The 26,359-nt window shown below is 44.9% G+C and overlaps 3 protein-coding genes across 5 annotated transcripts in view; 2 read left to right on the top strand and 1 right to left on the bottom strand.

Moving 5' to 3' along the window:
- Positions 1-678: 678 nt before the first annotated feature.
- On the top strand, positions 679-12,492 carry ARR3 (arrestin 3). The gene is made up of 16 exons (XM_045775594.2): positions 679-752; positions 1,045-1,075; positions 1,226-1,286; positions 1,484-1,528; positions 6,815-7,014; positions 7,137-7,196; positions 7,373-7,440; positions 8,106-8,241; positions 8,431-8,515; positions 8,778-8,850; positions 9,230-9,367; positions 10,924-11,007; positions 11,274-11,297; positions 11,486-11,538; positions 11,852-11,861; positions 12,396-12,492. The coding sequence occupies exons 1-16, from the start codon at positions 679-681 to the stop codon at positions 12,490-12,492; spliced, it is 1,239 nt and encodes a 412-aa protein (XP_045631550.2).
- A 4,411-nt stretch (positions 12,493-16,903) lies between these two features.
- PDZD11 (PDZ domain containing 11) lies at positions 16,904-20,196 on the bottom strand. Of its 2 annotated transcripts, none has more exons than XM_087860089.1 (7): positions 20,089-20,196; positions 19,471-19,570; positions 18,971-19,054; positions 18,436-18,492; positions 17,978-18,076; positions 17,685-17,745; positions 16,904-17,522 (listed from the first exon to the last, which is right to left on the bottom strand). In XM_087860089.1, the coding sequence occupies exons 2-7, from the start codon at positions 19,555-19,557 to the stop codon at positions 17,488-17,490; spliced, it is 423 nt and encodes a 140-aa protein (XP_087716215.1). In that variant the 5' UTR covers positions 19,558-19,570; positions 20,089-20,196; the 3' UTR covers positions 16,904-17,487. The 2 variants fall into 2 exon arrangements, with proteins under 2 accessions (XP_087716215.1, XP_087716216.1); XM_087860090.1 differs by lacking the exon at positions 20,089-20,196 and adding an exon at positions 19,842-19,987.
- Positions 20,197-20,220: 24 nt separating this feature from the next.
- The window catches only part of KIF4A (kinesin family member 4A), a 108,407-nt gene continuing 102,268 nt past the window's right edge, over positions 20,221-26,359 (top strand). Inside the window, exons 1-6 of one of the 2 annotated variants that reach the window (XM_045788423.2) lie at positions 20,221-20,364; positions 20,465-20,583; positions 20,692-20,832; positions 20,942-21,056; positions 23,992-24,182; positions 25,543-25,635. In XM_045788423.2, coding sequence (XP_045644379.1) covers positions 20,713-20,832; positions 20,942-21,056; positions 23,992-24,182; positions 25,543-25,635 — 519 coding nt within the window. In that variant the 5' untranslated portion in view covers positions 20,221-20,364; positions 20,465-20,583; positions 20,692-20,712. Of the gene's footprint in view, positions 20,365-20,464; positions 20,584-20,691; positions 20,833-20,941; positions 21,057-23,991; positions 24,183-25,542; positions 25,636-26,359 lie in introns of those variants that run through there. The other variant, XM_045788425.2, reaches the window with a different exon arrangement.

Genomic DNA, 26,359 nt, shown 5'->3' with positions numbered 1-26,359 from the left:
CCTACTCCAAGGTCTAGCACCTGGGGACACAGATGGGGATAAGAATGGGAAAATCGGGGGAAGACGAAAAGAGGGATGAATAGATTCAAGGAAGGCTTTCGACCTCCATAGAGGTTTCTGCCACCAGCAACCAAGAGCATGAGGACACCAACCCATTCTCTCCCACACTTTTCTCCTCTTTTAGCTGAGAGTTAAGGCCACCATGAAGTGAACTCAGGCTCAGAATCCACTGTAGGAGCAAATGGACAGAATCCATTTTTTCTTCATTCATTCATTCATGTGTCTAACAAACATGTCTTGACACCTACTGTGTGCCAGGTGATGTCCAGCCTCATCCAGTCCAATTTTCCTCAAATTGTCTGGATGGAGGCTTCTCTCTAGCCCCCTTCCAGACAAGTTCCTTCTCTGTGAAGGTGCTCAAGAATGCCCCAGCTATTCCAGGAAGCCATACCCTTTCTGGAGAATAGATAGTATGGTTAGTCAACAATTTGTAAAAATAGGGTTTTTTTTTCACCCTGTCTGGGATGGGTGAGAGTATGACTGAATAAGTAACCTTGGCAGGAGGGAGAATATAAGGCACTTGACGGTGGTGAGGTGTCTATTTAAGGAGGAAAGGTTACACCACACTAGGTGTGTCTGGATTGTATCCCAGAGTGGGGCAAGGAGAATAGGGACCAAATGACTGAGCCTTCTTCCTTCTTTCCTTCTTCTCAGAAAAGGCTCACCATCAACTCCATGGCCAACATCTCAAGGTAAGTAAGACCTCCTTCTAATTCTCTGAATCTGTGACTTGTCCCCTACCCCAAACGCAAGTACTTGCCTTTGGGGTAGAGGAGTTTCCAACATTTCCTCAACTTGTAACTTGAACTCTACTCCAATTATCTCCTCCACCTTTGCACCATTTCGTGCTCCTTGGGCCTCTTCTCCTAATCCGAGGAATATTTCCTTTTTTCCCCCACTTCCCTTCCTTTCCTCTCCCTTCTTTTCCTCTTCCCTTCTTTCCTGATGACCCTCCCTATTTTCTTTGTGATTTTCTCTTTATAGGGTGTATAAGAAGACCTGCTCCAATGGGAAGGTGAGAGAACCTGGCCTAGCTGGGCAAATGAGAGGGCAAAAGGGATAGGTGGGTACTTCCTTCAAGGTCTTAAGGGTTTGCGTTGGGGGCTTCAGGGGAACCCATTCAAAGGTGATTATGAGACTAACATGTGAGGTTGTTCCACAACAGCTTTCCATCTACCTGGGGAAACGGGACTTCGTGGACCATGTGGACATGGTGGATCCCATTGGTCAGTGAGTCCAAAAAGGGAAAGAGCCTGGGGAGAAGGGAATGGGAGCCAGGAACTAAAAGAAAGCCAAGAAAGGAACATGAAGGAGAGGAGGCCAATTAAAGGGAAAAAGGGAAGAACTATTTCAGAGATCGACTTCTGTTTCATAGTCTAAGGATTTTTCCTGGCCACGGTGCCATCTCTCCCTCTCTACACAGATGGTGTGGTCCTGGTTGACCCTGATTACTTAAAAGATCGAAAGAGTAAGTAAAAATTCTCTTGGCCTTTGTATGTGCCAGGGACCCCAAACTGAAATGTCACACATGCCCGAAAAGTAACCTGAATGAGTAGAGTTGACGAGTGGACCAGAGGGGTATAAGAAAATCAAAAAGTGGTGGGAACTGAATGCCTTGTCTGGTGGGGGCAAACAACCGGGAATTTTAGCCGAGTGTGGTCAAATTTTCCGGTTGTTGGAAAGGAACTGGAAATGAAGCTCAGAATAAGACCTTCAGAGACCCAAATTCTAAAAGGGTTATGATACCTCTTCCCCAAATAATATTCAACATAGATATATTTCTAAAATATAAATGAAATTATTTCAAAAGTATACAAAATTTATATGTGTGCTGGAATTAAAATAGTTTCTTTCTAAAATTTCTGACTTTCTTTATTATTTTTGGTGGTCCTCTTGCTTTGTTGCTAAACTGAACATGGGCTTAGACTGGCTATGGAAAGATCCAGTATTCCAGAAATCCATATTTTCATGCAAATTTCCTGATCTTCAAATGTTGGCAGCTAACTAAAAGATTTTTTAAGGCCTGGATAGATCAAAAAACATTTATTTTTCCTTAGGCTGGATGTGACCCTCAGACTGCCAGTTTGCAATCTCTGGTATATATGTTTCCACCTCTCCTTCTGTGCAGGGAAACCCCCTATCTTTTTTTGTGGTGGGGTGGGGGAATCCCAGGTAAAGAAACAAAGAAAACAATAGCTCCACCAAGTCAGAACAAGAGACATTACTCTGGCCACAACACCATAGAAATATACGCTGAAATATTTTTGCACTGCTTTTTAAAAATTTTTTTTATTCTGTGATTCAGTAAGTTTGAAAATTGGGTTTGACTCGAAAAAGACTCAGAACAAATTGATGAATACCAGTCCAAACATAACCTTTAGGTACTGTGAGATACAATAACCTTAGTATTTCTGATTAAACAGTGTGGATAAGCAGTACAGCCAGTTTTAAATATCAGAGGAATTCTGGGGGATAGCCAGTAAATTAACCAACTTAAAACTCTCAATTACTCTGTACTCTAAAAAAAAAAAAATCCTAAATCTTTTTTTCACAGTCCTACAAAATCTTCAGAATAACCTTCAGAATAACCTACAGAAAGAAATATTTAGTTTAGAACATGCATGTTGATCCAGAAGTAAAATGTCTTTTTCCTTTTATTTGAATCTTTTTTATGCCCTTTAGTAGAATTTTTTATTATTATTCATTTAAGTTGTGTCTATTTCGTAAGTTTCCTCCTTGTTTCTTTTATATGTTTTGTTACTTTTATGCAGATGATTTTATTTGCAAGATTTTCTAATATTTTTTCTATCAAGTTTCATTTGTTGATATAAAACATGCTTATACTATACTACTGAGTGATAAAGGCCAGTTGTAGGGCAGTATAGATGCATCGTTTAACAAAAATCTATCTGGGATCTCTCTGTATTGTTTCTTAACTGTATGTGAATCTACAATGATCTCAAAATAAAAAGTTCACTTTTAAAAAGGCAATGTCACAAATATCTAAGGTAGCCTTATGTTTAATTAGAGATCCGAAGCGGGGAAGCAAGTGCAAGAGATAATAACAGCAGTTTTCTCTGCAATATGATGTATGATGGCAGAGCTCTGATTTATTTTTTGTTTGTATTTTCTGGTTTTCACACAATTAAGATGTACTGTTTGTCTAACAGACACAAATCTAAATCAATAACTTTAGAATAGATGGTGAATTTTTAAAAATGAAAACGAGCTAATTTCTAGCACACGAAAAGGATGATCCTAATCTGCTGAAGACCCAGGAAGTGGTGGGGGTGGGGGTGGGGGAGGTGATGCCCTCCCCACCTGCAAACAGGGGGTTGTGCCAGAACAATCCACCTGTTTGCCACCCTCACCTCAGGGGCTACTACGTATCCCTCTGCCTCATCCCTCCTGATCTTTTTCTGTCTTATTCCTCGTCTCTTTCATTTCTTCCCCCCCATGTTTCCTTCCAGCCACCTCTTTTCCTCTCCTTCTCACCTTCTCTGTCTTTTCCTTTCTTTTTTCCTTCTTTCCTTTTCCTTTTCTTTCTCTCTCTCTTCTCCCTCCTTAATTGGCCATAATTGAAAGCCAAGGGGAATTTATTTGTCACATCTTCTGAAAATTGTGAAGTTTATCTCCACTGTAGACAAATTAGAAAGTACAGATGAAGGAGAAAGAGGCTTGCAATCCTATCACTCAAAGATAATCACTTAATAATATTTTAGTTCATATGTATTCATATTTTCAGTGCAAAATAGCTATATTTTTATTTAAATGCAATATCATAAATAGTATTTTCTAATCTTTTTCACCTATGTTAATATATAGAAATCTATGCATTTTTCAGGTGCCTAGTAGTATACCACATGGGGGTACCATAATATATTTAGCCAATCTTCAATCAGACATTTTTTGCTATTATAAACAAAGCTGTGAAGTGCATACATGTGTGTGTATGTATACACACACACACACACACACACACAATCTTTCCTACTTGTCCAATTATTTCTTTAGACTAAATGCCTAGAGAAGAAATGAATGTCCAGGGGCGCTTGGGTGGCTCAGCCGGTTAAGCATCTGCCTTTGGCTTGCGTCATGATCCCAGAGTCCTGGGATAGAGCCTTATCTCTCTCTCTCTCTCTCTTTCTCTGTCAAATAAATAAATAAATAAATAAAAGAAATGAATGGCCAAAGGGCATTCACACATTTTTTTAAAGACTTTATTTATTTGTCAGAGACAGAGAGGGAGAGAGACAGAGACCACAAGCAGGGGAGCCGCAGGCAGAGAGAGAAGCAGGCTCCCCACTGAGCAAGGAGCCTGATGCAGAACTCGATCCCAGGACCCCTGGATCATTACCTGAGCCAAAGGCAGATGCTTAACTGACTGAGCCACCCAGGCATCCCACATTCACACATTTTTAAAGCTTTCTATTTTTGCCAAACTGCCCTCCAAAATGATTGAACCGATTGACTCTCCCTCCAGCAGTATATGGGGCCGTCCATTACCCCAGTCCTTATAAATACTACCATTATCATTATTCTCAGTCTTCATTGTATCTTTTGAATATAGATTCACTTTCCTTCTTCTTAATTTTAAAAGCAGGTATTCTGGCTGGTCGATATTTTGATCTCTTAAAAATATTAAATTAAGTTGCTTTCTCCTAGTGTGTGGCTGTCAGTACTTTTCTTGTGGGTCAGTGCTCCTGATAGAATTAAGATTCTCCTTCTTTCTTATCACCCCTGTTCTACCTCTTTCCTTCCGTCAATCTCTGTCACTCTGTCCTTGGACAGGTAGCCCTCTGCACCCCATCCCACATTCCACTAGTTCACTGAAGTGGCTTTCTATTTGCCCCTAATCTTAGGTACCAGCTGTGTAAGTGTGAGTGCAATTATAATTATCTGATTTCTGCCAATATTCCCATGATCGTCATCATCATTCACATCTATAATTACAGTTTCCAAAGGGATTTCTTATACCCTCATGACTCTTATGACTTAGGCTGGGCATATGGAAGTCTGGGCTTTGGAGTCACACAGGCCTGGGTTGAAACCCTGGGCTGTCACTTAACAGTTCTGAGCTCATTTTCTCTACCTATAAAGTGGAGATGATAATACTTCAGAAGAGGGGCGCCTGGCTGGCTCAGTCAGTAGAGTGTGTGACTCTTGACTTCGGGGTCGTGATTTTAAGCCCTGCATCGGATGTAAAAATTATTTACGAACATGAAATATTTTAAAAATAATAATGATACTTCAGAGGATTGTTGTGAAGTCTAAATAACATATGTAGAACTCCTATTATTGACAGGTGAATTAACTGAGGCTCAGAGAACTCGAGGGATTCGTATAAGTCATCTTCAAGCCCAGGTAGTCTGACCCTAGGGAATTATGTAATAAATACCCTGTACCCACCACCTAGCTTTAAAAAGAACTACAGAAACAAACTGTTCTCCCATGTGTCCTTTCCTAATCCCATCCCCCTCCTCCTACCCTCCTTCTCTCCTGGCCTCCAGCCCAGGGAACCACTATCCCGCATTTGGTGTTTATTATTCCTGTGCTGTTTCTATACTTCTACTGCATATTCATGTATCTGTGAATAACCCTAACATTGTTCTATATGCTTTTAAACTTTTTATGCATGGTATCAGATTGTGCATATCATTCTGAAGCTAGCTTTTTTTTACTCAATAGTTTGAGACTTAACCGTGTTCATACATGGAGCTCTAGTTCATTTAACCTCAGCTTAGCATTCTATTATATGAATATACCATAACTATATTACCCATTCTTTCACTGATATTGAAATTATTTCTAATTTTATGCTATGACAAATGTAATATCGATGCAATGGACATTCTCATATGTATCTCCTCATAAACATGAGCAAGAGTTTCTCTAAATTCTTCTTAGGTCATAATATATGAGCAGATTGAGTTTTACTGGATAGTGCCAAACAGTTCTCCAAAGTGGCTATCCTCATGTACACTCCCACTTCACCAACACCTAGTATTGTCAGACTTTTAAATTTTTTGACAATCTGGTGTGTGTGAAATGTTATCTCATTGTGGTTTTAATCTGCATTTATCTGATTACTAATGAGACTGGACATGTTTTCATATCTTTTTTTAAGATTTATTACTTATTTTAGACAGAGTGTGCAGGGGGGAGGGGCAGAGGGAGAGGGAAAGAGAATCTCGAGCAGACTCCGCACCAAGTGCAGAGCCCAACATGGGGCTTGATCCCACGACTCTGGGATCACAACCTGAGCTGAAACCAGGAGTCAGATGCTTAACCAGCTGCGCCACCCAGGAGCCCCAACATGTTTTCATATGTCATTGGCCATTCTATTTTGTGTTTCTGCGAAGAGCCTCGTCATACTCTTTGCACACTTTTATATTGGGATTTTTAAATTGTTCATTTGCAGGAGTTCTTTATATATCACAAATGTGAAGCTTTTTTGTTGAAGTATAGTTGACACACAACGTTCATTTGTTTCAGGTTAGGAAGGCTAAAGTTTTGTTTGCTATGCATGGTGCAAATATTTTCTCCCAGGTTTTTGCTTGTTTCGTTGTTTATAAAGATTCCTAACGTAATGAAGTTTAAAATTTTACTGTAATCTAATTTATTAATCCTTTCCTTCATGGCCACATGGTTTCAATCATATTACCTTGTCTCTCCGTGTCTTCCTCCGAGCCATCTAAGAACTTCCTTTCTTCCTCGGGCACGACAGGTCACTCTCTTCCTCCTTTGCCTGCAGTGTTTGTCACGTTGACATGTGCCTTCCGCTATGGCCACGATGACTTGGATGTGATCGGTCTGACGTTCCGCAAAGATCTGTATGTACAGGTGCAGCAAGTGTTCCCACCTGAGTCCACCAGCCCCCAAGGGCCCCTCACCATCCTACAGGAGCGACTGCTGCAAAAGCTGGGGGACAATGCCCACCCCTTTACCCTGCAGGTACTGACCCCCCAGTCCTGGGCAAGGTTTCCAGGGGAAATTAAGAGGGGAAGCTAAAGAGGGAAAAAAAAGGAAGGGGGGCCCTATTTCTGCTGTTTGCTGATCTCTTTCTGATCCCCCAGATGGCTGTTAACCTTCCCTGTTCGGTGACACTGCAGCCAGGGCCTGAAGATGCAGGAAAGGTGAGGTCCGGATTCTGAGAAAGAGGGAGAAATAGTGCCAGGAAGAGGGACGGAGGGACAAAGGGACAAGACTGGAGTAACGGACAGCTCAGGGATGGGGTCAGGCATTTCCTTAGAGACCCAAGAGGAAAGGATAGTTGGAAAATTAGTTCTCTTTGCCCCTGCCCCCTTTGCAGGCCTGTGGGATTGACTTTGAAGTGAAGAGTTTCTGTGCTGAAAACCTGGAGGAGAAAATCTCCAAGAGGTAGCCATCGGTCCTCTCCCAAATACCTGCCTCCAGACTGTGCTAGGAAACAGATCTTGATCTCAGGACAGAAAGAGCCCTACTTCTAACTTCCACAGTGCAGTCACCGCCGACTCAGAGGTCCAGCTCTGATTCCCCTCCGGCTTCTCTTCCTTGCTCCAGGGCAATCAGCCAACTTCTCTGGAAAGGGCCAAAAAAATAAATATTTCGGCTTTGCCAGCCCTATAGTTTCAGTTGCAACTACTCAACTCTGCCATTGTAGTGCGAAAGCAGCCAGAGACAGTATGTAAATGAATGAGCTGGGCTGTCTTCCAATACAACTTTATTTATAGACACTAAAATTTGAATTTTATATAATTTCCACATGTCATGAAATATTATCGTTCTTTGACTTTTTTCAACCATTTAAAAAATGCAATAACCGTTCTCAACTTCTGGGCCATCTAAAAACAGGCAGCAGGCCAGATTTGGCCAGTGAGCCATCGTTCGCCGACCCATGGCCTAGATACCTCCGTTGAGGGTCTAGAGGAATTCTCTGGGGGGAGGCTTTACCCCCACCTCCACCCACCCCCACCCCAAGCAAGGACCAGGCCATGGGGTTGTCATGGAAATGGTCTGTGAGTCCCCAAGGAGATGTTCTGGCTAACCTCTTGGCCTCTACTCAGAGACTCTGTGCGGCTGGTGGTTCGGAAAATACAGTTTGCACCCCCGGAGCCAGGCCCTGGCCCCTGTGCCGAGACTACCCGCCGCTTCCTTCTGTCAGCTCAGCCCCTACAGCTGCAGGCCTGGATGGACAGGGAGGTTTGTGACCCCCACTTCCTGACCCCTTACCCTGGAACCCCTCTGAAACCCTGATTCTTCACGACTTCCAACTTGGGTAGACAGGGACAGAAGCCAGGGTGGCAACAGTGTTAAGGAAACAGGAATTCTAGGTCTTGATCTGGGGTTTCTCCCTACAACCTCGTGATGAGCCTCTCCCCCCTGCTTCAGGTTCACTACCACGGCAAACCCATCTCTGTCAATGTTTCTATCAACAACTCCACCAACAAGGTCATCAAAAAAATCAAGATTTCAGGTGAGCTTCTTTTCCTATTCCCCTTGTACCTGGTCCCTAATCTGCTGGTCATTTTCCAAATCTCTGCCCCACTTACCCAGTCTGCATTCATCTACACCTTCCCTCTAATGCAGGCTTATCAAAATGCCTATCTTTGTCCACAAGCACATCTTAGTGCATCATGCACAGTGTACCCATGTATAAGGTCACATCTGAGGGCAGTGAGTTGGGGTCTTGAGGATGACTGTCTGATTATAATCATGTGCTTTTCCTGGCTGTTCAGTGGACCAGATCACAGACGTTGTCCTGTATTCCTTAGACAAGTACACCAAGACCGTGTTCATTCAGGAGTTCACGTGAGCTGGCACCGGGGCTCAGAGAGCCAAGGGGTGGGTTGGTGGGAAAAGGGTCAGGGACTGGAGGCAAAGGAGGGGGTTGGGGAAAGAAGGAAGAGGGTAAGAACCCAGGACTGAGGAAGGTCAAGGTGAGGGCTGATGTAGAGAAAGGGAGGGATTCCTGGGAGAACTAGAGGGTGGATACACACAAGAGGACCATCAAAATGCTGAGAGAGGTCAGGGGCATAAAGATTTCCCACCAGAGTGAATTGTCCCCACTCTCTACAGTCGGACATGCCTGCTTTCCAGTAGGTTTGTGGAATTGTGCAAGATAGTCTTGGGAATGAAAGGACACTTAACTGGCAAGCCTCGCCTAAGTTCTTCTCTTCTCCTTTTGAAGGGAGACTATAGCTGCTAACTCCAGCTTCTCTAAGAGCTTCGCAGTAACCCCGCTCCTGGCTGCCAACTGCCAGAAACAGGGCCTGGCGCTGGATGGCAAACTCAAGCATGGTGATACCAATCTGGCCTCTAGCACAATGTAAGCTCACATGTGACGCCCAACCTCCATTTTCTATCCCCTTACCCATTCTGCATGCTATGTATACAGCTCTGAGCTCTCACCTGTAAGGAAGCCTACCTATTTTTTTTTAAATATCCCTAGTCCAGTGTTCAGAGACCCCTGCAGGCCTGAGGGCCAACACAGGAGGCTAAATAATGCCCATGGGACCAATGCCCAGGCTTAGGTCACAGGCAGCAAGAAAGCAAAAAGCAGTGAGGAAAATTCCCTGTGTTGTATATTGCTCAGCTCACAAAGGTCATGTGTGTGTGTATATATATACACACATGTGTATACATGCATATATATACATACTATATCTTTATAAGAATCACATTAAAGTCAGCTGGATATGTGCTCTTATTCCATTTTACACTTAAGGACCCAGAGAGATGAAGGAACTGGTCCAAGCCTGCGTCGCTAGTAAGTGGCAGAGGTGGAAAACGTTCTACCATATGCTGTCTGGCTCTAACACTGTGATCTCTAGAGTAGCTGCTCTCTAGCAAAGACAGAAATGGAGTGAAAAGACTAGGAGATGAGAAATGGAGGAGGAGGAGGAGGACCAAAAAAAGGAGAATGATATAATAGGAATTGATAGAATTCTATCCAGTCATTCATTTGGCCCTATGTCTTTGGAGGCCCTAGTGCTAGATGTGTCTCCCACCAAAAGCCATCTGCCACCACCTGATGAGTGCTAATTGCCCCCTGTCCTTCTCCGTGCCTTATCAATCTTGTGGCTATAGATTGTTATTGCTAGAAAGACCCTTAGAAATCGTCCAAAGAGCATTATTTTATAGATAAAGGATCAGTATTCCAGATTCATGAAGAGACTTTCCTCCCAATATCATACAGTTTTCTGTGTCTTATTTTCCAGTCAGTGAGTTTTCATGGAGCACCTGTTACATGCTCATTCCTACGCTTAGCAATGTGGGAGGATACAAGGAAGTTTTAGACAGTCTTGGCCTTCAGTCAATGTATGGCCTAGGTGGGGAACAAAGAGGAACTCAAATGTAATCTAAAGGTTAAACGTTTATACATGTGGTTCAGGTTAGAAATTCAATAGAAGTTAAAAGAAGCTGGCATAGCTGGAGAGGGCTTCCTGGAGGTGACAGAATGAGATAGATCTTGAGACACGCGTAGGATCTGGATAGCAACAGAGCAAGAAAAGAGCATTCCAAATTGGGAGCATAGTATGGGCAAAGGCCGGAAGGTGGGAATCCGCATGGCATGTTCTGAGCATAGAGAGAGGATGGGTCTGCTTAGGTTGTATCTCAGGTGTTAGGGAGTTAGGGCAGAAGAGGTTCGAGAGGCTGGGTGGGGCCAGCCAAGCCTCGTAGTTCTATCCAGAGAGGTAGGCTCTTGAGCAGAGGGTGACATGGTAAAACTGGACTTTAGGAAGAGAAATGTGATTCCAATGACTAGGAGAGATGAGAGCATGGAAGGCCTGTTAGAAAAGGTGCACAGGAAGGGACTGAGGGACTTAATGAATTAATCCCCCCACCCTCCAACAAACAATGACTGCATACTACCACCTCCAGTCTTCAACCTGGAATGAACAAGGAGCTCCTGGGGATCCTGGTGTCCTACAAAGTGAGAGTCAACCTGATGGTGTCTGGTGGAGGGTGAGTGAGGGTTCAGGGTCTGTCTGGGCAGGGGCTGGGGAGCCACTTTTGTTTTCTCCCTTCGTTGGACTGACCCAATCGAGCTGTTCGCCACCCCTTCTCCCGGACCAGTTTCCCAAACCTGTGAGCTCAGTGGGCAAGCCACCTTCCCTTCCAGAAACCTATTCTGTGGCCGAGTTGGCCTTATGATCCCTTATCCCCTAGTAAAACTAGGTTGCCACTTTCTATTTCCAGCTGCTAATTTTACGGTGTCATTCTACCCTCAGCATCCTAGGTGACCTGATAGCCAGGTAAGAGATGCTAGGGGGAAGCTGTGGGGGGAGGGGAAGGGGCCAGAAGGGGAGGGAGAGGAGATAAGGGGACTGAAAGAGCACCAAAGGAGAGTCTGAGGACATCCCAGGACCAGAAAACTGAGGGGGTGAGGTTCAGGGAGTGGCCTGGGTGGGAGATGTGTGACTCTCCCTTGGAATCCTTGCAGCGATGTTGGTGTGGAGCTGCCCCTGATCCTGATGCATCCAAAGCCATCACATGGTGAGTGACCAGGTGGGACTGATAGGAACAGTGGGCCTGAGTGTTGGGGACCAAGCAGTTCTGATCTCAGGAATCAAGGACTGGCAGTTTGGGTAGAGAATGTATAGCAATAGGCAGGTTGGGTTCCTAGGTCTTCAGGGTGTGTGTGTGTGTGTGTGTGTGTGTGTGTGTGTGTGTGTGTGTGTTGGGGGAGGGGAGGGAGGAGAGGGTTAAAAAGAGAGGGGGAAGAGAAACAAGGCATATCTTCCTGGAACTGAAGAGCCCTGCATCAGCTTCGCCTCCGTTTTCCCCTCCCTCTCCATGCTTGCTACAGAGGCTGCTAGGTAAGGAAATGTGAGGCCTGGAAGCCCCATCCCCCTTTCCCCATTGCCACCCTCCATTTTATGACGAAGGAAATGTTAAAAAGCTTCCCTGGAGTGTTGCTTTCAATACTGTGCTGTGGAAACATATGGTTTAGCTTCGTGTCATAGTTCAGTGCTTTTCGGAGGCCCTCCACCCCCTGCTCTTCTCAGAATCCTTCCCCCTCAGCCCTGCCATTTTTCTTTTTCCTTCCCCCCTCCCCCGCCTTCCGTCTTTCATTCTTCGATCCCTTCCCGCCTCCCCACCCTTCATTCTTATTTCCCCTCCAGCACTCTGGGTGGGTGGGTAGGGGACTTGTGGGAGATTGGGGAGGGAGGGAAGGGAAACCAGCCAGAGTGGTCTATCGATCGGGTTGGGGGGGTAGCTACCTAGAGGGGGAAGATCTGAGTTGGAAGCAGAAAAGGGGTCACTTTTCTGGGACCACAGGAAGGGAGTGAACGTGGACGATGCCCAGAAAGTTGTTCCTAACCCTACATTCCCCTCTGCTGCTTTGCAAGCTCTGAGGACATAGTCATTGAGGAGTTTACTCGGCAGGAGCAGCGCGGGGAAGACAGCCAGGAGGCCATGGCGGCGGAGGGGGAGGAGGGAAGCTAAGCACCTCGCCTGGTGCTTCTGTGCGGGAGCCCCCACTGTAGCGCTCTAATAAAGCAGCTTGTCCAAGACGTGCCTGGCAATCTCTTTGCAATTTCCTTCTCCGGGAGGGTGATGGCACCAGAGAACAGCACCCTCTGCCCTTGTCAGTGATGACTCTGTAGCATGTGCTTTTTCCCTGAACAACCTCTGACTTCCCTCTGAGCCCTGCCTATCCCGGCCCTCACCCTCCCGCTGCAGCACCCCCATCGCCCCACCAGGATCACCCCACCAACGCAGGCAGGGCCTGAGGGGGCGTGGCCGTGCGCCCAGGCCCGGGGCAGCGTGCAAGGTGATGAGCGGCAGAGGGACAGAGAGCACCATCCACCTGCCGCGACATACACCCTTGCACGGAGGGCCCACGGCGAGGCCAGAGACTTCTCCTGGAAACCATTGAGACCGTCTCTGCACAAATCCAACTCACGTGCCTGGGAGAGCAGAGCAGGGAGGGGGGTATCTGGGTGGGGCTTTGGAGATAGGGAGGTGTGCCAGGTATGGTGTGGAGTGCCCGCCGGCAGAGTGGGGGGGGGCATCAATTTCCTCCTCCTAGCTCGGGCTGATGGTTGGCCTACTTACCCACCTCACAGTGGGGAGGGCAGCCCTCCTCACCAGCTTCCTGTACTAGACCTTCCAGCGCCTGCCAGTTGAGAGCCCACCACCAAGGCATCACACAGTACATTTTTGCCCCCTCCTCAGCCAACTCCCCTAGGGATTCTTCTCGAAGTTATCTATTGTAAGCTTTGAGAAGTGGAGCCAGGACAACCTGCTCAAGGGCCACTCCCCTCTTCTGGTTCTAAGACTGCCTAGTACTGGAAGTAGAGGAGGGGTGCAGAGTATGTGACTCGGGTGCAGGTGATCATTGGAATTGACCAGATCACGTACTTGGGAAGGCCAAATACTGAGTGTTTACTCTCATATCACTAACCCTATACCTCAGCCCCTTAGGCCTATTCATTAATGGTAGGGTAGCACCATCTTGGATTATCTGTGGATAAGGCAGGGGAAGAAAAATATGGAGCCTCCCCAAATGACCAAACCCTGCTTTGTTTCTTGTTTTCTCTGCCCCCATCTAATCTCCACCTGTAACACAAAGTCCAAGAGGCTTTACATCCTTAAGACGGCTGCTCTGTAGGGTCTTACTCATTCAAAACGGTATATTGAGATTGGATCTGTCCTAGGATGGTAGGCTGCTTGGTTTGTGGCCGTAGCAGCCACTTTTCAGAGACACGGTGTCCTTCTTTTTGGTTTGCCTTTTAAGTTCTAACCTTTAAAAGGTACATTTCTTTCCCTTCTAAACATTTTCTTATGCAGGTTCAGCTGCAGCTATGGGACACAGCTGGCCAGGAGTGTGCTTTTGCAGCCTAAGTTTCTAGCTACACACGTGATTCAACTATTGCAGTGGCTGGTCTGACATCACAAGTGGGTGTTATGTCATGTTTTATTTCAAAAGGGGATTGAGGAAAACAATAGGGAGGTTGGTAAGACTAGCAGAGAGGAAGGACGGGTACATTATTCTCTCTAAACCTCTACTAAATGTTTCAACTCTCCACGACATTCTCTTGTAGACATCAATGCTTTCAAGGAGACACATTAAGTGGGTAGATGTAGGAGCAGAAAGAGGTGATACCGTGTTAGTGTGTAACAGTACTGATCTGAACAAAAGGTAAGGTATACCCACATCTTCTGGCACACCTAGAGCTCAGTCCCTATGGGGAGCGTCTATTGTGTTGTGTTTACATGGGAGGAGCTTGCCAGTCTCAGGAAACAGAAAGGTGATGTGTTCAAGGCTTCTACGGTTTGTATCCTGGGGAGGCATCATTACATCTCAAAAGAATCCGTCCCTATTCACTCTGAGTTACCATTTACCACTATCTGGTCCCTTATATCATTTCTCATTTGTGCAGACAAGTCTCTGCAGATGACAGGGAAGAAACATCCGGAGACCTCAATGTGATGTTTGAAACCAGTGCCCAAACTGGTTACAATGTGAAATATGTAATACCCATTTCTCTTTATGACACTTCTGTTGCACTCTTGTCTCTAGCTACCCCCACTGCTTACTCTTTTGGATAACCTTGGCTTGTCCTATCTTGGCGTGGGTACAAGGTTCATTTCCCCATCATGCAGTACAAAGGCCCAGAGTTGTCTCTGAACCTGGACATACACACACACACACACACACACACACACACACACACACACACACAGCTATTCCAGCACATAGCTTCTGCCCTTCCATTCAGAATTCATTTCCACTGAAGAGGAGTATCCTTTCTCCCAGCTTTGCTGGGCTAGGGAGTGTAATGCAGAGAAGGCAGACTTCCTTTGCTGAGGTGATGGCCAGGCCTGACTGATATTTAAGGGAAATGGGACTAACCTCAGCCAACAGTAGCTCCCTGGTCTGCCTTCAGGCAAAAGAGAGAAGATCAGAATTCTTCTGTGTTTCCTAGAAGCTGCTCCCCTAGTAGAGATTTAACCCCATCTACATCCCTTGTACCTTAACACACTTCAGAGGTTGAAATCCGACTGGAGCCTTCCGCAGAGTCAGGCATCAAAAGCCATTGTTCCTGTTGATAACTTGGTCTCTGTCTAACTTGATGAATTTATTCCATTTGGGCTTCCGAGTAATCCATCTCCCCCACCCTCAGATTTAAGATTTAAATACTCAGCTACTGGGGGGCACCGGGGTGGCTCAGTCAGTTAAGTGTCTGCCTTTGGCTCGGGTCATGGTCCCAGGGTCCTGGGATCAAGCCCCACGTCAGGGTACCTGCTCAGTCGGGGGGGCTCTGCTTCTCCTTTGCCCTCTGCCTTTCCTCCCTGCTTGTGTTTTCTCTCTCTCAAATAAATAAAAAAAATCTTTATAAATAAATAAACACACACACACTTGGCTACTTACTTACTAAGCTTTCATATGATTTCTGAACTTAGGAGTCAAACAGAACCCCCGAGGGGCACCCGGCTGGCTCAGTTGGTGGAGCATGTGGCTCTTAATGCCAGGGTCGCCGAGTTCCAGCCCCACGATGGGTGTGGAGCGTACCTAAAATAAAAAAAAATCTTAAACAGAACCCCTGAAAATGCTATCGTTCTTTCTCAACTGTGTCTCGCAGCTGTGGGGTGGAAAGTTCTTGCGGGGCCCAGGAATCCCACCTTACCTTCTCTGACTGCTAAAAGCCATCTATAGGGGATGCAGTCCTCACAGCAGCTGGGATACCTCAAAGGCAGACACAGTTCATTCCCCAGGTTTTCTTAGCTACACCCTCAATAAACGACTGGTCCTTTTGCCTCAGCCTGTTATTGCATGTCTCCTCCAGGCTATGCTTGGACCTTTCCAATGCAAATGAATCATGCTGGGGTCCCAACAAAGAACCATTCCAGGTACCTCAAAGTGAGAACCAATTTAGGGCAGGAGGCTTTTTGCCTATTAGGCCCATGGGACTTTTTACCTTGTTTACCACACTTCTTAGATGAGCTGTTTTAAAACCTGTTAACTGCAGGCAGAGTCTTGGACCTCAACATTCAATAGACTCAGCCAATATACCTTTGGGCAAGAATCTCAGCCTGCAGTTTTCCAGATGGCCACTGGGAGGCAGCATAGCAAACAGGAGGATAGAATGGGAGCATTTCCCAGGAAGCCGACGACCTCCAGCTCTGCTCACAAGGATGTTGCTACCTGACTAGAGCGCATAGCAAAGTTGAGATGGGATTTATAGAGAGAGCCAGAACTTCCTCATAGCGATATACTATTTAGAACTGCTTCCCATATTTGAAGGCTTTTTTAAAAAATTCAGATTCCCAGGTTCCACCTCAGAACAACAGAATCACTCTCCAAGGGCAGGGCCTGGAAATATATATTTAAGCTTCCCCGGATTCTTTCAAGGTAAACTGGGGACTTTCACCATGGGGGCACTTCACCCCATACCTCATTAGAAACCTTTCTACTCTGAATGGGTATTTTAAAGATGCCAATGGAAATGGAATAAGGTTTGGCCTGGAATCGCTAACAGTGGACTGGTAACCAAGGTGGTGGCAGGTTATCTAGGGCCTGAGGTGGAGAGAAGGGGGAAGCCAACAGTACCACTAAGCCTGCAAGCTGGAAATTGGGAACCAATTTCTTACTGCTGTCCCTGAAAGGAATGCATCCAGACCTCTCCATTTAGTTCCAGATCTAAGAATCTGGGGAAGAAAACAATTATATTAATACCACCTCCCTGCAAAGATGTCCAAAGCTCATGAGGGAAGGGACACTGTCTTCCCCAGTACCCCCTCACCTGATACCATTTCTCAGTTACACTGAAGGTAAGGTTCCCGGGCCTCCCCGAGGGGCCGGCCGGACAGAGTGCGAGGGAAAGGTAGTGTTGCTCGTACTTCCACTGGCTCCTTTTGGGAAGAGCTTTTATTTTTGTCTCAATAGCATTTAAAACCCAGTCAGTATCATCCAAAAGTCACACCAACATTTCCTCAGCATTGCCTTTTACTTTTGGGGGGAGAGGAGAGAAGGAGGGAGGGAGGATAAAACAGTCCCAGGGAGTCTCTGGAGTGTAGGAGACTGGTAGTGCAACGATGGGATGAGATGGAAGGCCCCCAGGATCCTTTTCGCTATTGATTTCTAGACTCTAATGAACAGGATGTGACACGTGTGGCTGTCCAGCACGTGGTAGTCAATAAATGTCAGCGGTCTTTTCTAGCCGGGCTCTCCACAGGCTATACCTAGATTAGCATCATCCTTCCCATGTCAGGGAATGAAGCTCACCCCCAGAACGAGGGAACGTGAAGTGCAGCACAGTTTGGGTAATGCAGTTGGCTAGCTGGCTCTCGGTGGCAGGGCCTCACCATGTTCTCATCCTCCCCACTCTGCTCTGCCAGGGTGGGGCTGAGAGTAGAGTTTCCCAAGAGGCTTCCCTGAGGCCTAACCAGCTTGTCCTAGAAGATTCTCTGTGGAGGGCTACGGGCTGCAACTCTCTAGTGTACAGTCCTCTCTTTTTGACGATGATAATCTGGGGAAAAGGAGAAAAGAAAAGGAAGACAAGAACGGGTTACTTTCAGGCCTGCGCTCCCAATTCCCCAGCCCCAACTTGCGGGGTGGGGGGGGCTTCAGTAATCAGTACTTAAAAAAAGGGTTCCTACCCAGGGTAAATGAAAAAGAGAGTGGCACTTACTGTAGGGAAAGAAGCGAACACGCATACTTATTTCGCGGGCTGTCTTCAGAATCTCAACAGCCTGGAAGGAACACAGCAGCTTGTAGAAATGAAGATATGACCCAGGACAGTATCATAATAGGAGAAAAACAGTTTGCTACTTCAACCTTCGGGGTCACTACTAGCTGCTTCCTCCTGATGGACTTCCTCAGGGGAGACTCCTTCTTATGAAGTTACAGACTAGACTAATGCTGTCCAACCTTTCCTACCCGGGATGGCTTCTCACCTCGCCACAGCCCGGATGCTGTGCTCACCTTGCTGTGCTCAATGTCTTGGAAATCCACATCATTCACAGCTAGGACTTGGTCCCCTTCCTGAAGTCCTGCCCGATGTGCATCCGAGTCGGGAATCACCTGTTGGTAAGGAGAGAATATATGAGATTGAGGCGAGAGAATTTCAAAGGCTGTAAGCAAAATTAAGCGCTACTCAAATGTAAGGTGCTAGCATTTGTGTGTGTGTGTGTGTGTGTGTGTGTGTGTGTGTGAGAGAGAGAGAGAGAGAGAGAGAGAGAGAGAGAGAGAGAGACAATGCAGGGAAACAGACAGTTTGCCAGTGAGAAGTTTTAAATGGGAAAGGGTGTCCCCATGATGCCCCTTCTGTAGGTCTACTGAATCATTCTCTTCCCAGGCCTTTGGACACCAGGGTTCTGCAATCTGGTAATTTAACAAAGGGAACTAGCAACCCATATTGCCTACCTACCAGGCACACGTACCTTAGAGATAAAGATGCCTAGCTGGGAGGCCTTTCCTCCTCGGATATTAAATCCCAACTGTAAGACAAGAGCACAGAAGGGGGGCTCAATATAGATCACACATACAAGAACATCTAATAGCATCACTGTATGACAGCTTGGCTTATGTGTTCCTCAGAGAGAAGTCAGAAGTTGTGGAAGTGGTATCTCAGATTTTCTGCTCGTTAAAAAGTTTCCTTACCTCCCTACCCGCTTTAGACGGGATACCCATCTATCCCCCTAACCACTGCCAACTTCTGGGCCTGGTACAGACAAACCTGGCCTGGAATAAAATGCAGTTGTTCTGGGGCGCCTGGGTGGCTCAGTCGGTTAAGCATCTACCTTCGGCTCAGGTCATGATCTCAGGGTCCTGGGATCGAGTTCTGCATCGAGCTCCCTGCTCAGCGGGGAGCCTGCTTCCCCCTCTCCTTTTGCCCCCCCCACTCATATGTGCACACACTCTCTCTCTCTCAAATAAATAAAACCTAAAAAAAAGACAACTGTTCCATAAGCTCACCTGAGCTCCAGGGGGCTTCTTCAGTGTGACGATTCGGGGCAGAAACTGGGTCAACTCATTGTTGTAGTCTGGGTGATATACCCTCTGCAAGACACAGCAACCCCAGAAATCTTACTACCAGCCTTAGATTTTATACCCACCTTCATCAGGACTACAAATGCATTGCCTTGAAGTCAGGAAAAGCTGTGGTCATGGACTTAGCTGTAAGTAGAACAGATATCACCGTCCAAACGGGTAGATGGATAGCATGGGGAAATGGTAGCAGCCCAGCAGCTCCCCACCTCTTTACCTTGAGAATAGAAACTAGGGCTCTAAATTTTCAGAATTCTCTGGTATGAATGGACTCTGGCAGGAGGATGGTTCAGAATCCAACTTCTGGGTCCCCTGGCTACAACAAAGGCTAGAATTCACTTTCTGTTGAGCTTTCTAACTCTGCCATCCTACCTTTCATATACCATCTCATGCCCACAGGGATAAATCCCCTACTTAAGCATTCCCACCTCATGAGGAGGAATCCATGCTGGGGGATTCTCATAAGCAGGCAGGAAAACCACCGGGTAGTCATCATAAGGAATCCGGCTGTCCATCTTCAGCAAGGCCCTGGAATGGAAGGAAGGGTGAATCAAAGCTAATAAAAAACGGTTCAAAAGGGTCAGCAGTCCAGCAAGTTTCAAAAAACAACCCCACCCCATCCCAAGACTGTCAGTCTATGGGCTCAGTCCACTTCCTGGTGACAAAGACTGAGAGAGACAAAGAAGAAAAACTATGGAAGAAAACAATTAACTTTGCTGAACATCTGGATGCCAAGCAACCTGTTACTCCATTAGAGATGATCTCCTATCTCACAACAATCCTGCAAAATAGATGTTACCGTCTTCATTCGAGAGAGGAGGAAATCAGGAGCGTCTAATTTTCGAAGTCCAAGGGAGGGTTGTTTCCAACTATCCATTGGGACTCGGGGCAAGGCACCGCCCCACATTCCCTAGATGTGATCAGGAATGGTGGGGCCCCCCTAGAACGACCCCTCCTTCACCGCCAGCCACCTTCCAGGTCCCCGCCCCGCATTCTGCTGGAGTCCCGCGCACAAACCGCGGTACATGCCATACCACTTCACCCACCTACAGGCCTCAGGATCCTCAGGCTCCGTTCACAGCCAATTCGGTCTGGAAACCGGAAGCGGATGCTCCGGTGGGTCGGAAAGGGCGGGCTCAGGGTGCGGCGCGCAGATCCTCCCCTTCCCAACGCGTCTTCCTGCGCGCGCCGACGTGCGTGCTCGGCCCGCAATCTGTCTGCGCTCCGATTGGCTGGCGCCTCAGGAACCGATTTGAAACTTGGCGGTTAAAGCTCCTGTTGGGACAGGGCGGCGGGAGACCGGGGAAGGGAGGTTTAGTTTGGTGAGTTAAGGGGGCACACCTTAGGATCTGCCTTTCCCGGTACGCTGGGGCTTTGGTTCTTTGTCGTCATCTCCGCGGGGGGCTTTCCTTTTCATTTCAGACTCCGCGTCGCCCTCTTCAGAGCGTGGGACTGTCCTGTCGTGGCCAAGTCTGAGGGACAGTGACTCTCCGGAGGCAGCGATCCCGCTGGGACGGGGAGGCTGCCACCGCTACTGCTGAGTTCCGTAAACCACCCCACCCTCCAAGGCGGGCCGGAACTCCCACCCCTCCCGACCTACCAAGATTCATCAGCAAGTAACTTTTTCCCTCCCCTCCCCTTCCCCGCAGAGACGGTGCTGCGGTAGGATCATGAAGGAAGAGGTGAAGGGAATTCCTGTAAGAGTGGCACTGCGATGTCGCCCTCTGGTCCCCAAAGAAATTAGTGAGGGCTGCCAGATGTGCCTTTCTTTCGTACCCGGGGAGCCTCAGGTGCGTAGGAGAGTCCTGGGCCTGCCTCTGAACAGCTGGGGCCAAAAGGCAGTGAGGGGCGTGGTCTCGCCTTTCATTTTTCTTACTCCTTGTCCCTTGCCTTCTCTAGGTGGTGGTTGGTAGTGACAAATCCTTTACCTACGATTTTGTGTTTGACCCCTCTACGGAACAGGAAGAAGTCTTCAATACAGCAGTAGCACCACTCATTAAAGGCATATTTAAAGGTAAGGCTGTTTAATTCTTCCACCGGTTCTCGAGCGTATATTTTGTGTCAGCCACTGTACGTGGGTGCTGCAAGTACAGGAATAGATGAAACATGAGTCCTGTCTTCAAAAAGCCCACAGCCTAGGAACTAATTCAATATCATTTGCGAAAGTCTGTACCCTTGATGCTAGTTTTATACTGTATTTGCTTTCTGTGGTTCCACCCATCTTTGACTTGTATATATATTTTTTTGCTTGTTTGTCCTGGAACTTCATTAGATTCTAAGCTCTTTCATGGGTGCTGAAGATGATCAGTTTGCCAACCTACTTCAGGCCCTGGTACTCTGAAGCCTGTTGAGGATACAGAGAAAAATTATATAGCTTCCGTGCCCTGGAGGAGTTCAAAGTCCAGGAGTGGGAGTCGAAGTAGATGACTACATACATAATTTAAATACATAAAAAATTTTAACCTTTTGGCACTTATCTTTAAGAAAAAAAAATATTTTAAAAGTCAAAAATATGCAATAGAATCAGCACTGCTTTCCAAGTGTTAGGAAAACCAAAAGGATGGCACTAACTCTGCTTGGGGTATTAGGGGTGAATTTCACAGCATAGGGAAACTTTGAAAGAGATCTTGGCTGATGAATAGAATGCTTTTAGGTGAAGAAGGATATTTTCTAAAGCCCCTCAGTTCTCTGACCAGTTAATAATCTTTATCGAAGAAGCTAAGACTTTAGTGTTGTTGAAGATCATCACAGGATAGCAGGGTTCTAAAGAAGGGAGCTGTGCTTGAGAGGTGTTTAATTACTGTTATTCCAGCACAGAGGTTTTTCAGGATTCAAAGCAGTGGTCTATGTAAAAAAAAGTTGAACCACGGCACACCAGTCCCTTAAGATGAAAGGCACATTTGTACATCATGTAGTCTTACTTTGCCTCCAAAGAAAAATGCTTTCCAGCAATAGCTCTAAGTGAGCTTCCAGCATCTATTTAAATTCTTTTCTTTGACGGGGAACTCACTGACTCACAAGGTGGTCCCATTGACTGGATTTTGGACAACTCCAATTGCACTAGATTATATTGAGATGAAATTTGCTTCCCTGTAATTTTTACCCAGTGGTGTTAGTTCATCCCTCCGGCAAATTCACATATTTTTTCTTAATTTTTTTCACTTTTTTTAAATGATGTAATGGCTCAGGACACACTGAACACTTCGTTTCAAAATTTTAAAATATTAAAGCAATAATGTCAAACTTAGAGAAATGTTGTAAGAACAGCGTAAAGAACTTTTTTTCCTGAATCATTCGAGATGAATTGTTGACCTGATGCCCCCTGAATACTTTAGTGTATATTTGCTACAATCAAGGGCTCCCTCCTACATAACTACAATATAAGCATCAAAATCGGGAAATTAGCACTGCTACATTGCTACCATCTAGTCCTCAGACTTCATTCAGGTTTCACCAGTTGTCCCAACAATGTCCTTTAGAATAAAAGGATCTCGCTCAAAAGCACTTGTTGTATTTAGTTGTACTTTCTCTGTATAGTTTCTTTCATTCTAAAGTTTTTTAGTCTTTTTTTTTAATTTTGTGATCCTGACTGTTGAGGATCACAGGCCAGTTGTTTTGTAAACTGTTTATCAATTTGGGTTTGTCTGATGTTTATTTATGACTGGATTCAGGTTGTATGTCTGCAGTAGGAATATCACAGAATTGGTGCTGTATTCTTCCCATTGAATCCTATTGGGCAGCACATGATGATTTGTTTCATTACTGCTGATGTTCATTTTGATTATTCGATTACGGTGTTCTTACCTGCCAGGCTTCTCCACTATAAAGTTAATCTTTTTCCTATTTACACATTTGGAAGACGACTATGTGATTCTGCCTAAGTCTCTTCTAATTAACCATCCCTCTTTCCTTTAGCTATTCTGGAGACAGTATGGTCTCCAGACCCTTTATTATCTGGTCATCTTCCTTAGAATGTTGCTTCACAGCTCAGTAAGAGCACTGTAGTTCTATACTTTTGTCTTAACTTGGGAATCTATGAGAATTAAATTATAGTCTTTAGAGGCAATATAAAGTAGATAGTGATTCCAATAATATATTTGGTTAACATTGCTCTCAGTTGCAAAGACAAAGCCAATATTTTTCAATCAGCTCAACATCATCCTCTTGTACTCTGAATTCCCAATACCAGAGAGCCCTGAATATTTTGGGAAAAGTACTGAAACTTGGTTTCCCCAGTTCCTACTATATACACATATCTGTGGTATTGTAGAAGATTGTAGAATGTTATTATTTTTCCCCGTGGTCATGCTGGTGATACTGGCTATTTATTACAGTGAAAATCTTGATGTAACATCTTATGATCTTTCAGAATATCAAGGGAGGTCTTCATTTAGACAAACAAGTTCTTTTAAAAAGAAAAAAAAGGCCAAGGAGCCTGATAATATGGTCCAGATGCAGTCTGAGAGTTTAGATAGGGAGTGGATGCTTTCATTGATTGTAAAAATCAGCTTTGTTGCCTTTTTCAGATGAAGACTGGTCATCAAAAACATATATGTTGGAATCCCTTCTATTTATGCAACTTTTAAGAATTTCATTTAATTCCCATAATTTAGAATTGCTAAAAGTAGAATTATAAAGCTGTGAATGGCTTTTTGGCAGTGAATCGGCCACCTTCATTATCTCAGCCGTATCTTTTAAGTGTTTTACTTCCTAGCCTTTAAGGGCAACGAAGAGGGGCAACGTTCTGGGGTTGATATTTTTCTTCTTTGCTGGATTGGAGTAATGCAAAATCCTGGCATGCGTATGTTTCTCTGTGTCTGCTATTCCTAAGAGACCCTTGTCTTAAGAGAGCAGTCTCCATTTTGTGGCAAGTAATTGCTGAAGGAAAGTGTGTGTATTGACTGGATGAAAATTGAGCACCACTATGCATGTGACTTCTATTTTGCCAGGATACAATGCAACCGTCCTGGCCTACGGGCAGACTGGCTCTGGAAAAACCTATTCAATGGGAGGTGCATACACTGCAGAGCAAGAGAATGAACCAACAGTTGGGGTCATTCCTAGGGTAATACAATTGCTCTTCAAAGAAATTGATAAAAAGAGTGACATTGAATTTACTCTGAAAGTGTCATACTTGGAGGTAAATGATTTATCTTTAATTATACTGAATTCAAATGTATCTCTGGGTAGAAAAAATAAATCCAAATCAAGTTTTTTCCTGGCATGACTCAAATTAGTAAATTGCATTTTTAGTAAATTACATTTTAATAAATTGATAGAGAAAATTTACTGGCTCAGTGGGAGCTGGCTCCCGCCCAGTTCTTTTCTTGTCAGAATAGTCTGTTTAATCTGATTGTTAGAGGAGTTGGCATTGCCACATAAAAAGATGATAGGAGTTCTTTAATTCCAATTTGGCCTCTGCTGCTGATTCCCTGTAGAGTCTGCAGAAAAATATTTGATTTTCCTTTACTGTTTTGAGGCCTAAGTGATAAACCTTCTGCTTCAGGAAGAATGTTATTAAAAATGAGTGAAGTATTGCGCTGTCTGACAATAGAATGTGTTTATTCAATAGATGTTATTGAATACCTACTGCGTTACAGGGCCTGTTCTAGGTACTTGGGATATATCCGTGAACAAAACATAAAAATCTCTACCCTAGTTGGGTTTTCATTCTAATGAATATCACTATACAACTGGACTGGCCAGTTATATCTAACACATGTTCAGGAAATTTATGGTTTTTGGAAAACTAGCTAGTTGGTTCCATAGCAGTGATATCTTTAACGAGCAATGATTAAACTTACATAATGTAAGCATGAAATTATATATCGTATGTGAATACTTCATCCTGGAGTTGAATCTTAATATGTTGATAGGTATCAGAGGTGTGGAGTTGGAAGACAGGGAGTTAAACATCATTAAGATTTAGCCTTCTTGAATCTCTTGATTAGGCCAGTTGTGGTCAGGTAATCAAATGTAAAAATTACTTAATAACCTGGTATGTTAAATTGCAGCAATGGCAATAATAGCAAACAAATATGGTGCTTGCTATGTGCTAAACACTGTTCTAAATACTTAAAGTTCTGGTTGTTGAAGTATTGGTTGCCACTTCTCCGGGTTGCTTCCCATTTGCACCCTCCACTAAGGACCGGTTACTTCAACACTGTAACAAAATAGGGAAGGTGATGCTGTTATGGTACCATCAAAGAACTGAATTTGGGCACTCGTGTAACTTTTCATTGGGTCTGCTATTCGCAAGAAACCATGTTAAGAGAGCGGTCTCAGTTCTGTTACAATGAATATGTGAATTCATTCTTCTTTGTGTCAAATGGTTACATGTGCGATTGGAGTCCTTTTCTTAATTATAGAAATAATATGTTGTAAAAAAATTTTTAATACAGAAAGTCACAAAGAATTTAAAAAATCACCTATGATCCCACCACCCCGGGATTTCCACTGTTAACATCTTGTTTTAACCACTTTATTTTTAACAATACCAGATTTACAACGAGGAAATCTTGGATCTTCTATGCCCATCTCGTGAGAAAGCCTCTCAAATAAATATACGGGAGGATCCTAAAGAAGGCATAAAGGTGTGTTTGTCTCTTATTTGTTGTTATTGAAAAATGTTGGCCACTGCTAAAGTTCATACCCCTTTTATTTCCCACTGTGGTTTTAAGTGGCTACTGACATCTCAGTCTTTCAGATTTTGTGTGATCCTAATTTCCTTTGTTAATCTAGAATTCCTAGATGGGAGCGCTTGTGGAGAAGGAAGTTTTATCATCTTCCTGTTACCTGTTGAAAGAATGCTAATATCAATTAAATGTTTGTTAGTTATTTACAGACGTCTAAGCCTGAGCTATTCAGTACAATAGCCACTAGCCACAAATGGCTATTTAAACTTAAGTGAACTAAACTATAATGAAATTTAAAATTCAGTCCCTTTGTCACACCAGCCACATATCAAGTGCCTAATAGCTACATGTGGCTGTGACTACTATAGGCTACTATAGCATAGATTTGGACCCTATCCATGGTCACAGAAAATTCTGTTGGGCCGCCACTGTAACAGACATTATGCTAGGTTTTGGGATGATACTTAAAAAGGAAAAAAATACTATAAAAATTTAAAATCCACAAGTACCACAGGAAGAAGAGAGGACTTATATGAGAGGCTTCTGTCATATGGTTTAGATGCAGGATGAGGAGCCATAGCTGAGCAAAAAATTTGAAGCAAGGTTGGGAGTTTTGTATGTGGGAGTGGACCAAATCCAGAAGCCGGTATTGAAGACAGGCAGAGCTTGGGTCTAGCTCCAG

Source organism: Ursus americanus, chromosome X, assembly GCF_024610735.1.
Source record: "Ursus americanus isolate L20-20 chromosome X, mUrsAme1.1.p, whole genome shotgun sequence".
Lineage (NCBI taxonomy): Eukaryota > Metazoa > Chordata > Mammalia > Carnivora > Ursidae > Ursus > Ursus americanus.
The sequence above is the reverse complement of the archived record's forward strand: the minus strand, read 5'-3'. Positions and strand labels throughout refer to the sequence as shown.